Source organism: Rhyacophila brunnea, unplaced genomic scaffold, assembly GCF_057557595.1.
Source record: "Rhyacophila brunnea isolate RB1 unplaced genomic scaffold, BYU_Rbru_1.0 scaffold_2, whole genome shotgun sequence".
In the NCBI taxonomy this organism is placed as follows: domain Eukaryota; kingdom Metazoa; phylum Arthropoda; class Insecta; order Trichoptera; family Rhyacophilidae; genus Rhyacophila; species Rhyacophila brunnea.
Genome location: NW_028232859.1, coordinates 15,054,861 through 15,069,965, shown reverse-complemented (window position 1 = coordinate 15,069,965; position 15,105 = coordinate 15,054,861). Strand labels below are relative to the sequence as shown.

Below are 15,105 nucleotides of genomic sequence, written 5' to 3'. Positions count from 1 at the left end.
CATCAAGGACCGGACTACTCACATCACCACGTAGAAGCAAGCGAAATCTTACCAACGACCAAAAAACAGAGACGAAGGGGATGATGCCCAGCGTAGATGAGACCCAACAACATTAAGGAATACACTAAGTCAAGTCAAGAAATAGGAGTTCGTTCAGTTCATTCCGCTCCTCAAATAAAGATAGTATAAAACCCACGCTCCTTCATGGCGTGCAAAATAGAATTTAAATAAGTAAAATTATCAATTGTGTATCAAAAATCAATTCCTAAATAAATAATCCGTTTTATATAGAGTTAAAAAAAAAAATGTATGAACAATGTGTTCTTTTTGTAATGATAAAAACCGTGATTATAATAAAAAGAAAAAAATAAATAAATAAATAAACAAATTTTAATACTTTATCCAAGAGTTTAATTTACATTGTATCAATTTTCAAAAAAATATAAACAATTATAACCACCCTATGGTACGTGCACTAAGAAGTGAGCTAGCCAGACTTGTGTCGTATTAATAAGGGTGTGTTACTATGAATTGTAGAATCCTTCCTGCTCAATAAAGTCATAGTGTTCATTTAGTGGCCCCCACAAGGCACATGAAAGAAAGGTACGTTTCATGTTAATGGATAAGGGGACGAAAAAGTGCACCGGGACAGTATGGTCGGTGTAATAGGAAGTAATATAAAACTGGGCTACATACCGCTTTCGTAAGCAGAATCGGTAGTCCAATCGCTACCGTCAACAGCATAATAAATACCACTGTACGGGATGTGATGCAATAGAGCCATCATTGACCCAATCATTGTGCCATCAGACGTGAAACGTCACCAGCGATTCCCGACACTTCCGTCGCAGAACTCATAATATCCATACAAAATTGCAACAGCTGGGTACCTTTACGTTCATATCAAAATCATAACTTTAATTTCATAACTCCGTAAGAATCTGAACCGAGATAACAAAGTGCCCGTAAACGAAACTCGACTACCGTGCAGTGACGACTACCGCAGATTAAATGCTCAAAAAATCCCCAATAGATACCCCATCCCACAGTTATCGGATTTCACCACCACAATACCCCTGACGAGGGCATATCACCAGGTTCCAGTAGAACCTGAAGACGTACCAAAAACCGCCATAATTACACCATTCGGACTTTTTGAATTCACATCTATGCAATTCGCATTGTGCAACGCGGCACAAACATTCCAAAGGTTCATGCATACGGTGACAAGAGACCTCGAATTTTTTTCACATACAGCATTTAAATTAACGTTGTGATGTCATTAAAAGTTAAAATTTTGAAGTTTTGTCAAAATATGAGGTGAATTAGTATATCTTTCGAAAAAAAATCCTGTTTTAAATTAATTAAATAGAATGTCCAGTGACGAGAATTGAAGCCACGGAATGCGCACCTGCCTACAAAGACAAAGAAAGGGAGATTGCGGAATCATTAATAACGATTCCGCTATCTCATACATGGGGGTCCAGACAAAAGCACCCGCACTAAAAGCGCCCAAACAAAATACAATGAAGTGAAACAATTTTTATTTTTACATAATACATTTCAAATGAAAAACATAAAAAAATCATACAAAATTATTTTTAAATTAAATTTCAATATTTTGTGCTAACCTTCTTAAATATTCTAAATAAGTAATACTACCATACAAAGGCATTAACTCTTGCAGTCTTTCATTCAATTTAATATATTAAGATTTTGACGCAAATGGTCTCCTGAAACCTAGCCTGCTTCTTTCGATTTTTATTTCAATGTGATCCTGTTCCTGTTCCTGTCGAATTTGTTCCAACAACTTATATACAGAAGGATGGACATTATTAATAGTTTGTTTACTTCCAGAGACGCCGACGCCAACCCGGCGTAGGCCCTCCAGCATACGAAACCATCGGGAAGGTTTACATCAAGACACACATCCTTATGCCCGGCTATGGTCAGGCCCGCACGACGTGCTGGCGAGGGCCGGCAAGAGCTCCTACTGGATTGATCGACATAGACGCCCATTCAAAGTCCAGGTCGATTACATTCGGAAGTGCCATCCACGCGCTTTCCCACAGGCCTCAGACAACCGACGCCCGGCGGCCCCGACAACAGGTGAAACAGCGAAGCACTTGTCTCCGGCACAAATGCTTCACAGCCAACCGACGCCCCGGACATCGGCTCCGCCGTCGACTAGCGGGATATGACGCCAGACAGCGGCTCCGACGTCATCTCTACAGTGGACACCCCGGCCACCGGCACCGACGTCTCAACTACCAGCGAAGCACTCGTCCCCGGCACAAATGCTTCACAGCCAAACGACGCCCCGAACATCGGCTCTGCCATCGACCAGCGAGATTTGACGCTGGAGAGCCTCGTATCCCACACTTTGATGCGCGCGGAATGGTCTCTCTTGCCTCGGACGTCGAACAGCCAGTATCTCCTGCCAACAACACTGCGTCTACAACCCGCCTAAACGACAATACCCTGCATAACTACAATATAATAAACTCCTGCCAAGCGACAACGTGCGTTTCTCTCAATTCCACCCCGCTTCTGGCTTGCTAGCGATATGGTCTTCACCATTCTCCTCGACAGAGAAAGGCCGGTATCAACGTCATCCACATAATCTCAAAATTTGATAGGCAAAGTCGACGCCGTAATTAAGCATGTATCTATATTAAGTTTTTTTAAATTATTATTGCAGGTTTCTGACATCAAACAAAGGTCACCGTTAAATATTGAAAACAAAGTATATGGGATCAAATATGAATTATTGAAATTAAAATAAGGCTGCGCGGTGTGCGGCCATGCTCATCAAAAGTTAAGGACATGCATACAGATAATTTATCAAAAATGGAAGAACCCCAGTTCATATGAATTGTACAGAAAAACTCTGCAAGAAATGAACACCCATTTTACTAAATCGAGGCACGAGGAATGTGAAATGTTCAGAAACATGATGAGTGTGTTCACAAAAAGATAAACACGACTTAAAGGCAAAAATATCCAGGGATGCATATAGAAAAGACGCTGAGAGTACTTGCAATGAAACTAAAATATGTATCAGCAGACCTCTAAAAAGTTATTATGTTGCCTTATATTAATACGTTTAAAAGTGTGTTGTTCACACGTCTTATTGCACATCATGAAAGTTTTGTTACCTATAGGAAAACATATGCAGTTATTTGGATTCAGATGATGTAAAAATCATTACTTCGCAAACAAGTCTGTGTGCGCGAAATAAAATAAGATAAATAAAATAAAAGAGAGAGATCTTAAACATTTAAAAAGTGTTTGAATATCGTCGTGGTAAATGCAATAGGTCGTATGTCAAAAAAATCTCAAAACTGTTTTATTGCGCCATAGTGATCAGCTCAGTCATCTACACGACCTCGAATAGCTCTTATGTCGTTGAACCAATAAGAAGTCGACTATTTCAACACTTGCAAAAAGACGAATCGACACGTCATTGATATTGGTCAAGCCAAACAGTTGTATGTCAAACCTCATCATGACAGTAATGTTTTTGTTTGTTTCTATTCCTCGTTCTTGACGTTATATTCAAGAATTCATCAAATAATTTGATGTAAGTAATTTTCTAACCACTGTTTTATTTAAATCTACTTTATAATTACATTACTGTTGTTAATTTTAGTAAATTTTTCAAGATTCTTTCTAGAGATACTAACCTTACTTTTTGTCTCATTTATTTATTATTGCCAAAGTAATTATTTGTTCAAGATCGACAGTTTTAATAAGACACTGTTTATTTAGAGTAAAAATTAGTTATATAATAATGCAATTATTATTAATTAAATAGAAATTTGGTACACGAATCTTTGACATAGAACCTTTTGCATCAGGGAATTCCGAGCATCGGTTTTGACATACGATCAATTGCATCTGTTCCAGATTACCAAAAAGCTATCAAAATGATTAATGGAAGTCGTGGGCGGTACTTGGTATCTTTAGCAGTCAGCAAAATTACTTCATCTAAGAATAACGGTAAGAATAAATAAGTTTATCTCGTCATAAAACAATACGGTGTGGAGTGGAGATGACATTTTGCTGAGGAGCATGAACGATTATCAAATTTAAAAATCATTATTTTCTTCAGGACCTCAAGTAACCTGTGGAGTCGTAGGAACCACTGACGATGTGGCGTTACAAGTTGAACCTGGGAATGCGGCGGAAATTGAACTCTTAAAGCATCCATTAGAAGAAATTTTTCAAAATATTGGCTCAGAAATAGAACTCGATTTTGCTGAAGTTAATAATACTTTGACTGTTGAAACTCCAATTTTAGAACAAGCAGAATCATTGTTGAAGCAACCTTCGGACATAGAGATAGCAGAGAACACTGTATCAACACAATCAGCCCTGAGACAAAATATAAATTATGATATGACGATGGCTGAACATCTAAGTGGCCCTGAACATTCACTATCTGACAGCAGTAGTGACTCTGAAGATCTGTATCAACCTGAAGCTAATCAATCAAGCTCATCAGAAGATTTAGAGGAGTTTGCTATGCAGTCTGACACCCATGGTGATGAACCTAATGAGCAAGTCAATCAAAGAAAACGAAAAGGGCAAAGCATTAATTGTAAACTGTGGAAGAGGCAAAAAAACTCTCAACTGCGATTGCTAGGCAAGTCTTATGTGGGTTTTGAGAAGAGTGAAGAGTCCGGCAAGTATAGACAAACGTCTAAAAAAAAATCTAAGACCATAGGTCCACGTTGTGGTGGGCATAATGTGCGTCCTCAAAAGGGTGGGCCAAAAACAGCCTTTAAGTGCGATACAATTAGTGATAAACAACGCACCGTGATATTCACAAATTTTTGGAAAAAAACAAGTTGGGATTCCAAAAAAACATTTGTCACCGAAAACGTTTTGCAAACCACCCCAAAATACAGAAGAATCGCCAGTGAAAACTCAAGAAGAAAACAAAGCTTTCGCTTTTATTTTACAGCAAAAAATGAAGAAACTGAAGAAATAACTGAAAATATAATTAAAAAACAAGTTTGCAAAAAATTTTTTTTAAACACTTTAAGTATAGGGGAAAAATGCTTAAAATTATGGACCTCGAAGGTTGAAGAGCCGCAGTCATCTGAAACGAATTTAAATAAACAGAAAGATGCAACACTAACTATTTCAGAAGAGTTAGAGACCTGGTTTAACTCTCTGCCAAAAGTTGAATCGCACTATTGTCGATCCTCTTCAAGTAAGTTATACCTGGAGCCAATTTTTTACAGTTTTCGAGACATGCATCGCTTATATCTAGAAAAATGTGCTTCTGAAAATAAAAGAAAAGTATCATGGGGTACATTTCAAAATACTTATAAAAAATTGAATCTAGACATTTACACGCCAAAAAAAGATCAGTGCAATTAGTGCACTTTGCACAAAAACGGGACACTCGACGAAGAAAGTTTTCAGAAACACATTAAAAAAAAGAACGATGCTAATGCGGAAAAAGAGTCTGATAAATCCTTAGCTCTGAAAAATGAAAACATCAGATGTTACACAGTCGATTTGCAAGCTGTTCTTCTTTCGCCTCGTTTAAATGCTTCAGCAAATTATTATAAAACAAAATTAAAAGTACACAACCAAGTCTATTATAACCAAGCCACGAAGGACGTCTCGTGTTATGTATGGCATGAGGGAGCTGGGGGGCTTGAAAGTGACGTCTTTTGCACTATAGCTACTAAATTTATCTTGAAGGAAATCGGCCATCTGGTACCGCAAAAAGTTATAATATGGAGCGATGGTTGTGCGTATCAAAATAGGAATGTAAAATTATCAAACGCACTACTCGACATCAGTATGAAGAATAATCTTATCATAGAACACAAATATCTGGAAGTAGGGCATACACACATGGAGGTTGACAGCGTCCATTCAACAATCGAAACGAAGCTGAGAAATCGAAAACAAATTTTCGTCCCTGCCGACTACATGGCTATCATTGAAAGTGCAAGAGTAAAGAAACCATACAAAACACTTTATCTCAGCCATGACGATTTTCAACAATTCAGCACAGACTACTACAGCAGTATTCGGCCTGGAAAGAAAACTGGCGACCCATGTGTAAACGATGTCGTTGCATACCAGTATACTCCAGAAGGTTTAATAAACTTTAAATTGGACTTCGGCCATACATGGAAACCACTTCCAACACGAGCGCGAGTTTCAATCGCAAGCAGTGAACGATTAAAATTATACAATGGGCCTTGCCCTATTGAGGAGAGTAAATACCAACACTTGCAGGTACTAAAACTATTAATTCCAGAGGACTACAGAGATTTTTACACCAGACTACCGTTTAAATAAAAAAAATACTTTTTTATAAAAAAAATTAAGTATTCTTTTAAAACTGCTATTTTTACTTTTAAGTAGGTATTTACCTGCTCTGTTTTAATGCTTTTTTAAAAAATATTTTATGTATTGTATTTTAACTTTAATCTTTTCTTTTAAAAATTGTAATTGTTTTTAAAAGTACCTAATTAAACAGATCTCCAATTTATAATAAATCTACTTTTTCATTAGTCTAAGCTTACTTTTTAAGCGTTTATGTACAAGTGTATAACAATATGTATATTAATATAATATAATCTGTATAATATTATATTCGTTTCATTATAAATACCAAATTTTAGTGAATTAAATATAGGTATGTATACATAAAAATTGGACTTATGTCAACAAAAGTGGCCAACATTGATGAGCAAATAGTCGTATGTCAACCTAACTTTCTAAATATTCATCTTACGTAAAAATGTTGATAACCATCTTAACAGGGAACAAATTTAACCATGAAAATAAATTTGTGAAAAAAATCGGTGAAATGGGGTTAAGATGGGATAGTTTTTTGTCTCTCCTGAAAAGTTTGGTATTTTTGACATACAACCTATTGCATTTACCACGACGATATGCCAGATTAACCATAATATGTACATTCATGTATCTCTAAACTAGTAAATTTTATACGGAAATATAATTTCACTACAAAGTAGTTAAAAAATGAATCTGTTGACAGAAAAGTAGTAATTTTAGACTTTAATCATCCTTTTCCTTTCACGCAATGAAATAAAATAGACTGATTATAAAAACTCATCCTCGTCTGAAGAGTAGCCAGTGACAAAAAGTAAGTTTTTCGGCTTCTTCTTCATTTCTTCGGCGATTTCCTTCTCCAGCTTCTCTTTCTCCTCCCGGGCAAATTTAGCGGTGGCCAGTTCTCTCGGCGGTCTATGCGTATTGGCATGTTTAAATTCCGAAGTACCATCAATCTCCTCTACAGGGTTTGTTGGATCAATTGTGGAATTACTATTTCTATCAAACTGTGTTGTCATGTTTTGTGAAGAATTTTTCAAGGGCATAGAATCATTTTTTAGAAAGTTATACCGTTTATCCAACTGTTTCGAATCAACCTCTTCATCATCTGTAAACAAAATAACGAAATTGTAATTAGTGCCTATGTAGTTGAATATAACAATGATAACCTGGTGCACATGCCTATATTTAGTTTCAGAATAGCTACAGCTAATAATGTTAGCGTTAAATATATACATCAGTCTTGTGTGTGCCGATAGACGGTGGCCGTTTTCTTCAAAACGACGACAAAATTTTAACATTCGGACGAAGCCAAAATCTAATATTGACACTGCCACCTTGTAACGTGCATCATGGGCTATGTCAATGAAACTGCTGTCTCATTCTGTTTCATTTTTACCTTTCTGCGATTTCAATTAGTTTTAACTGACCATTTTCCAAAAGGGCATCTTCGATTTTAATACATTTCATGTGTAGTGACGTCATTTGACAACAGAGAGTGCCATAAACCATTTTCATTTCATTTTGGTTTCCACACTTTTTCCGTTTTGTGGGGAATTTAATTACTGCACGTAGCTCAATAATTGACATTTTTTAAATCATCATCGACTTTCGTTTGCTCTTTTGAATATTGGAAGCGATTTAATACAACAATCAATTTGAAATTGCACAAGTATACCTAAAAAGGATTACCTAATAAAAAAATAATTTAAACGCCAATACTTACTATTTTCATCACCATTCCGCGAACTTATGGAACTCCTCTCGTATGTACTAGCTCCATCAAGTTACTGTTTCTTATTTGGTAGTCATTTTTGTGGGTAGCAATGATTTTTTTGTTACTGTAATACTTAGCTTGGGGCTATACGCACAAATTGATACCTGAATTATTTCAATCAGATAAGGTATTCTCTCGCTACAGTGGTCACAAGCACTGTAAATCAATTAAAATCAGAGGTATTCAGTGCGAATTCCTCCACCGCCTGTGCGATAATATTATGTGTGATGCATAAAGCCTAAGAACCGACCTATGCAAATATATATTTACATCAAACGTAACGCTTATTCTTAATGAGTATTTGCCTGCTATTTTTTATACAATGCGATCTGGCATTCATGCATGAGTTTCGTTGTTTCCGTTTTGTTTGGGAAATATTACTGGTTATATATATTTTTAAATATAAAATATAGGTACTTATATATTTATTAAATTTGTAAAACTTTTTTGTAAAAAAAATATTTTTGAAATTATTATACTATTATTATTATTATTACTAATTTTATTAATACTAATTACTTTTATTAATACTATTATTATTATTACTAACATTACTAACATTCGCGTGCCACTGGTGGCACGCATACCATAGGTTCGCCATCCCTGACCTACAGTATTCATGTCAAAATATAACATTTAAAAGTACCTACCTAATAAAACCATCGTAATACAAGAGACAGAAGAAAGTAGGTAGGTAAGTAGATTATAAATACAATCATATCGTATAGCTTTATGTAGTTTCAATATTAAATTATTTAAAACCAATAAAGATATCTCATAAAATTCGTATTGAATCTAATTGGAACATTACTGTTTGCAAACTAGCGCCGCAATTTGTAACATACGTACAAATATACAAAATGTTCAATGAACAACTCGTCTTTTGATTAAATGCTATACGAACACAAATGTTTAAAGAACAACGGTCACGAAGAAGTGTCCTACGATCAATTGTATACGTACAAATTTCCAGGCACGAAGCCGCTCAGCCATTGTGTTGTGTCGTTCTGTCTTTTATAGTATCAATGGATTAAGAATAAATCATATAATATGGAATTACCTGATTGAATGATGTCGACATCGTAAGAATGGTCTTTCAGTATGACAAATATGACAGGGAACTCAATGATGCATTTACCGGCGAGATTTTCTTTGAGACTCGCACCTGCGTCCAATTCGTGGAATTTCTTAGCACAGCCCTTCATACGTTCGGCTGCAACAATGCATTCAAGTTGATAACATTTAAACAGAAAAAAAAACATTTAGGCACTGAATAGTGCTGTTACAAAAAAAATATATAATTGAACTGGTCATTTCGAAAAGCCCACAACTGACATGAAATGGAAAAATGCGTTTATTGCGGATTATTGTCTATTGAGGGTACACCTATCATTCTCTTCGAAAACAACTCAATTGTGAATATGCAAAACTATTTCATTAAAGCAAAAACTTTCAAGTCAGTTCGAAAACAACATAAATGCAGTACAATAAAACCTCGTTAATACGAATTCCATGAGACCGAAAATCGAAAAAAATTCAAATTACGAAATACGAAATGTAAATTTTTTTTTTTTTCGATACCAAATTTCCGATACAATTCTTTCAAATTAAAATCTGTGCAAATACCATGTGTCATTAATCCATAAATTGAAGTTACCAAGTAGCTAGAATTATAGAAAAATACGAAATATTTTTTATTTTTTCAATTTGTCAACACAATTGTTTGGCATTGGTTCTCTGTGAAAATCCAATAAACAATCAACAATTAAATCTCTACAGCCCTAAAACATGTGTTATTGTTTTTCCATTGAGTGGAGTGGAGTTGTGCCTCTGACTCATACCGCTGTGTGTGTCAATGGGTCATAAAATATCAGGATTATTTTTATTACCTTCATAAAATAAGTAATTTCCATAGACTATAGATACATCTAGACGCCACCCGTTGCATTGCTAAATGAAGCTACGTGCCGTGCGTTTGGTTTGTGGGCGAGCAAACGCATTCGCCTACAAATGTTCGAGACCATAGACCATTTCGCTAGTGCTCGCCCAAAGTGCTCGCACTAGACGCTCAGAATTAAAATACAATTTTCTATTTTTTTATGTTATATAGTATTTTTAAGCGGTCAAAATGCAACCATTAGGTAAAGATATCCATAATTTAAGTTATTTTAAAGAAACACTAGGTCACTGATATTAAAATAAATAATAATATACAAATAAATTGTCACGAACATGTATCAACTTACCTATGAAACGTAATACCATCTTCTTGCTTATCAGTACGGCTACCATATTTTAATACAACACGCAGAACCACCTTTCCTACTTAATTAACTAAAAATATATAACACTGACTTTATGTTTAACACAAAAAATAGCAAATTTAGCAACACGAACTCGCAGATTATCGACGCTACGTGAAGCGATTCACCACGATTTGCCAGCGATACTTTTGGAAACTAACTTAAAAATATGTAGACCTTTTATCTTACTCTAGCGCGTGTCGCAGAGATTATAAGGGTGCCGAATACTTTGGTAATTTCTGATGTTTTAAGAAAAGTCTGTCACAATTTTCAATGACTGGCTCATGAAATAGTGTACTTTATTACGATTTATTGAATATTTTTATATGCCAGGACTCTGAAATCATTTAGATTTATATATTGTTAACTAGCTGACCCGGCAAACGTTGTTCTGCCATATAAATTATTTCTAGTGAATATTTTGGTTGTTAAATAAAAAATAACGAATGTATCGTAAGTGTGTGGGGATGAGATATATGACAGAAAGAGTAATAGAGCGCTGTAGACGATGACCGCTGATAAAAACAAAAAAACATCAACCATTCATTTTCTCAATTCAAAATGAGTAATGATGTTCATAATAAATGAATTACCTGTGACAGGATCTCGTTGTTTAATGTTTATGCAATATCCGTCTTGTCCCTTCCAGAAAATTAGCGGATATTGGAGAGCGTCGTATGAACGGTGTGTGTCAGCGATGAACTCCAGATTATTGTTTCTTCTTCGAATCACGATTTCTCTCGTCGATGTGTGGTCGCCAACCATGATTACAGCAATGTCGTCAACAACAGGCGCATTGAATCGAAGCACGTGCTCTCCAGCTGGTGTTTTCTCATGATTGATGACAATAGCGTGATTGTCACTTTGCAATTCGTGCATGTGTGCTTTGAAGAATTTCAATAATTCATTGTGCTCATTCAACAGGGCATCCAGTTCGCCGACGATGCGCCTGGCATTAGGCGAATTGAGGCTATTGTAGCCGCAACGTGCATCCACATGATTGATGTCCTCACCGCCCATGAAGTAGATTTGTAAAAATTTATGTGGTTCGTTTGGCATTGGCAGCAATGAGCCTACTTTGTGGTTTACTTGGCCTTTGATTTTGAACGTAGAATGGAATTGTTGACCATATACCGCAGTATTGTGAACTATTTCTGTTGCTCCGAACGAAGTCTTTTGGAAACATGAATTGAATGTGCGAATGGACTTCAGGAACAGGTTTGAATCTGGAACCGTGCCGATGAGCAAGCTGTTCAATGGTTCTGGTGGTATCTCAATTTCTGGTAGTTGCACTTTTCCTGATGCGTAACACATCCCGGCTGACTCATGTTTGAATTTGAGCGCATGACAATGGGGACATTCTTTGTCCATAGCACCGATCAGTACTTTCGGATGAGCGGAATATTCAATATCTGGCTCGTACTCGAATGCGAGACGAAGGAACGAAGCGGATGTAAATGTTCGATGTACTTGTTGGCGTTGTCGGTCATTTGCTCTGCGTGTGTTAACTACGAACCGGCGCGCTTGGCTCCGTTCCAATTGTCGTTGTTGATTGCGTCCAGATCGTGCCTCTTGTGATTTGGATGCACGCAATTGCGACATGCTTACACGCACGTTTTTGTTATCTTGTTGGATTTGTTCGTCTGTTCTTTCTGCTCTACTATTTCGCATGTTTGTTGCTTTATTCGTTCGACGGCCCAAATGGCCCCCCTTGCGTCTTGATGGCATTGTGCACTGTAATACACGCACATAAAAATAGATAAATTAAAATAAATCGTACAAAATTTTGCACGCACTGCGTTGTGATATGCCGAATGAAATGTCAAAATGACGCGACGCTTCTCTTGAATTCTTCTCGGACGTAGCGCCATCTGTCATTCAACAACATAAATAATTTCGTTCTGTTTGAAATACGAACGACGGTTAAATTTGTTCATACAAAAATAATAAAATCGCGATTAAAAAATGGGAGAGTGGGGGTAGGAGGGTGAAAATTTGGGATTATAGGTATTTTTTGATGCAAAATAATAAAAAAAATACAAAAAGAAATTTTCAAAAAAATAAAAGAAAAAATTTTCTGGATAGAGATACCCTAATCACTTAGCGGTATGAAATATACTTGTTGACCTATTCTCATACCTAACAAATATATATAAAAAAAAATCATAAAAATCGGTCAAGCCATTTCGGAGGAGTTCGACCACAAACATCGTGACACGAGATTTTTATATATATAGAGATATTAAAATGTACTGTTTAAATTAAAATGTACATGTACCGTTTTTAAAAAAAAAAAAAAAATTCGGTTAGGTACATGTTCAAACACACGCGTTAACATGATCTTACTTCCTACTTCATTTATTTTTTGTCAATTTATGTGCTATGGCCGTATGTTGTAGCTTAACCACTGGGGAATGCCAATAGAAATGGCGTATTTAAAAAAAATACTACCTTATTCTTAGGTCAATAATTATTATAAAGCAAACATTATTCGTAGAATGTTTATCACATTTGAAAGTTCGAAGATATAGCTAATAATCAGTATCTTTAGAATTATTTTCAAATGTGTAAATCTTGCCCATTTTTTGAATAACAAAATGCCTAATTCTTGTCAAATTTGGGATCACAGAGATTATCAATATAATTTTGTAACGTAAATATTTCACTATAATAATGTCGACATAAATTTTACTAATGGTTTTATAAATGCTTTTAAAAATTAATAAATACAAAAAATCTTAACACCACTTCACATGGACGTACTGAAATATGACTATATTCTAAAACATTAGAGCGAGAGGTTTAAAAGAATACTATTTTAAGTAATAAAAATACTTTATGCAGTCATCAAATATTTAAAATTTATATAAAGGATAATAAGGCTTCAAAATTATATAAATAGATTATCTACAACGTTTAAGGAATGTCCAGTGTTGTGCTCTGAAAATAGCATAAAATCTTCATTTTGACGTACGCTGAGCATGTCCCCCCTTAAAGTCCAACCAAGTAGGTATTTCTCAAAACAATTAAAGTCCACCTATATTTTATCTAAACTGCATCATTAACTATATCCAAAATAAAAACATTTTTTTTTAAATCTTGCACCAAACGAATATTTTCAGGACTTCCTTGTAGCCATCGTGGTTATTATGCCGGGTCCACACTGGCAACATGTCGCCGGCAACCTCGTTAAATTTTACGATAATTATCATAATTGCTTAAGAAATTTTACGATAATTATCATACTTATCGTAAAATTTAACGAGGTTGCCGGCGACATGTTGCCAGTGTGGACCCGGCATTAGATTCAATTATCTCATGGTAAGTTTACAACTGACACTTATACCGTTATACTTATTTTATGTGTCTGACATAAAATTTCACTTACTGTTTACACCTGCATGGATCTGACATAAAATTCTCGTATACTTCTCGTTGAAATAAAGTCTCTACACTTTATTCAATGCAACATTTGGAATAAATATATGCGGTGTTTACATATGGCATTATAACTTATTCGGACACTTATTTCGTATACTTCTCAAAAACATTATATCAGTTGTCAGTTGTCAATATGGGAATGTCAAAAAAAAAGAAAATAGCAGCGAGTCTTTTGGCAACAAAAATGAGGAAAAAACGGCTAAATGGATTCAGCGACGAGAAGAACTAGGTGCTTTCCGTTTAATGTCAGAGTTTAAAATCGAAGATCCACCTCAATTTGTGAACTTTAGTTTGCAAGATTGGACCTTTTGCCAAAAACAAGACACACAATTTAGAAATGCCATAAGTGTAGAAGAACGATTAACCCGATCGGCGCGTTAAGTTTCCATACAAAAGATGTGCTGTCCGCGGTAGGTTTTTCGAAATGTTATTCTTCACTGTATTATAATAAATACGGCAGTTAAAAATTGTGGCTACAACTGTTATCATGCCTAGATACATAAGGATCCAAGTGCCACACTAAAACACATAATGGAGTGTTGAATTTCGCTGTGTTTACTTTAACAAAACTACCGTAGAAGACAATTAATCACTGACTAATTTTATTTTACTCTGTTAAAAACACTTAAAAATGCCATAAAAATTATTGAAAATAATAGCTTTTGTTGGTGACTTATGAATTATTGTTAATTAGTGTAAGTTTTATTGATGACAAATCCATTAAAATTGGATGGTAGTCACCAGTTTTATTTCGTGGCATAGATTGTGTCAGCATTTTACATGTTTTATGGGCCATTCTAATTTAAGCGTAAAGGTGAGTCCACACTGGTTGAAAATATTATAATAATTTTTTTGTTTTTTTTTTTTAGTGAAACTTGGATTTTGTAGATTACTTTTCAGTTTTATTGAGCATTGTATTATGTTAGTGATTGTCATTTTATGTTTTGTAAAAAAAACAATATTTATTTTTTAAATTGCGTAAATTTTTCCAAGTGCTATAAAAACTTTTTTTTGGGTAAGGTTTAAAAAATTTATAAGCATTAAATTGTACGCGAAGATAATTCGACTACCTCATGGAATAACACACTAACTCTAAATTATCAACTTTTCAGGAGAGCAAAAAAACCATTCAAAAAAATGTGTAGCATAAGCCGTTTATTGTGTGCAAATATTATTTAAATAATAATTTATATCTTTAAATAGCGAATCGTTTAAGCAGACAATCAACTTTTGCATGACATTAATTTAGGAAAT

General features: G+C 35.1%; 1 protein-coding gene and 1 long non-coding RNA gene across 2 annotated transcripts in view; one reads left to right on the top strand and one right to left on the bottom strand.

Moving 5' to 3' along the window:
• Nucleotides 1-401: 401 nt before the first annotated feature.
• Nucleotides 402-7,414, top strand: LOC147071916 (uncharacterized). Its single transcript, XR_015070682.1, has 2 exons — nucleotides 402-3,306; nucleotides 6,937-7,414. It is a non-coding gene; the product is annotated as an uncharacterized LOC147071916 (long non-coding RNA).
• The window catches only part of LOC147071915 (box C/D snoRNA protein 1), a 22,072-nt gene continuing 14,067 nt past the window's right edge, over nucleotides 7,101-15,105 (bottom strand). The window contains exons 5-6 of the mRNA XM_085947492.1: nucleotides 9,168-9,320; nucleotides 7,101-7,438 (exon numbers count right to left, since the gene is read on the bottom strand). Of these exons, the coding sequence (XP_085803618.1) occupies nucleotides 7,101-7,438; nucleotides 9,168-9,320 (491 nt within the window). The remainder of the gene's footprint in view (nucleotides 7,439-9,167; nucleotides 9,321-15,105) is intronic.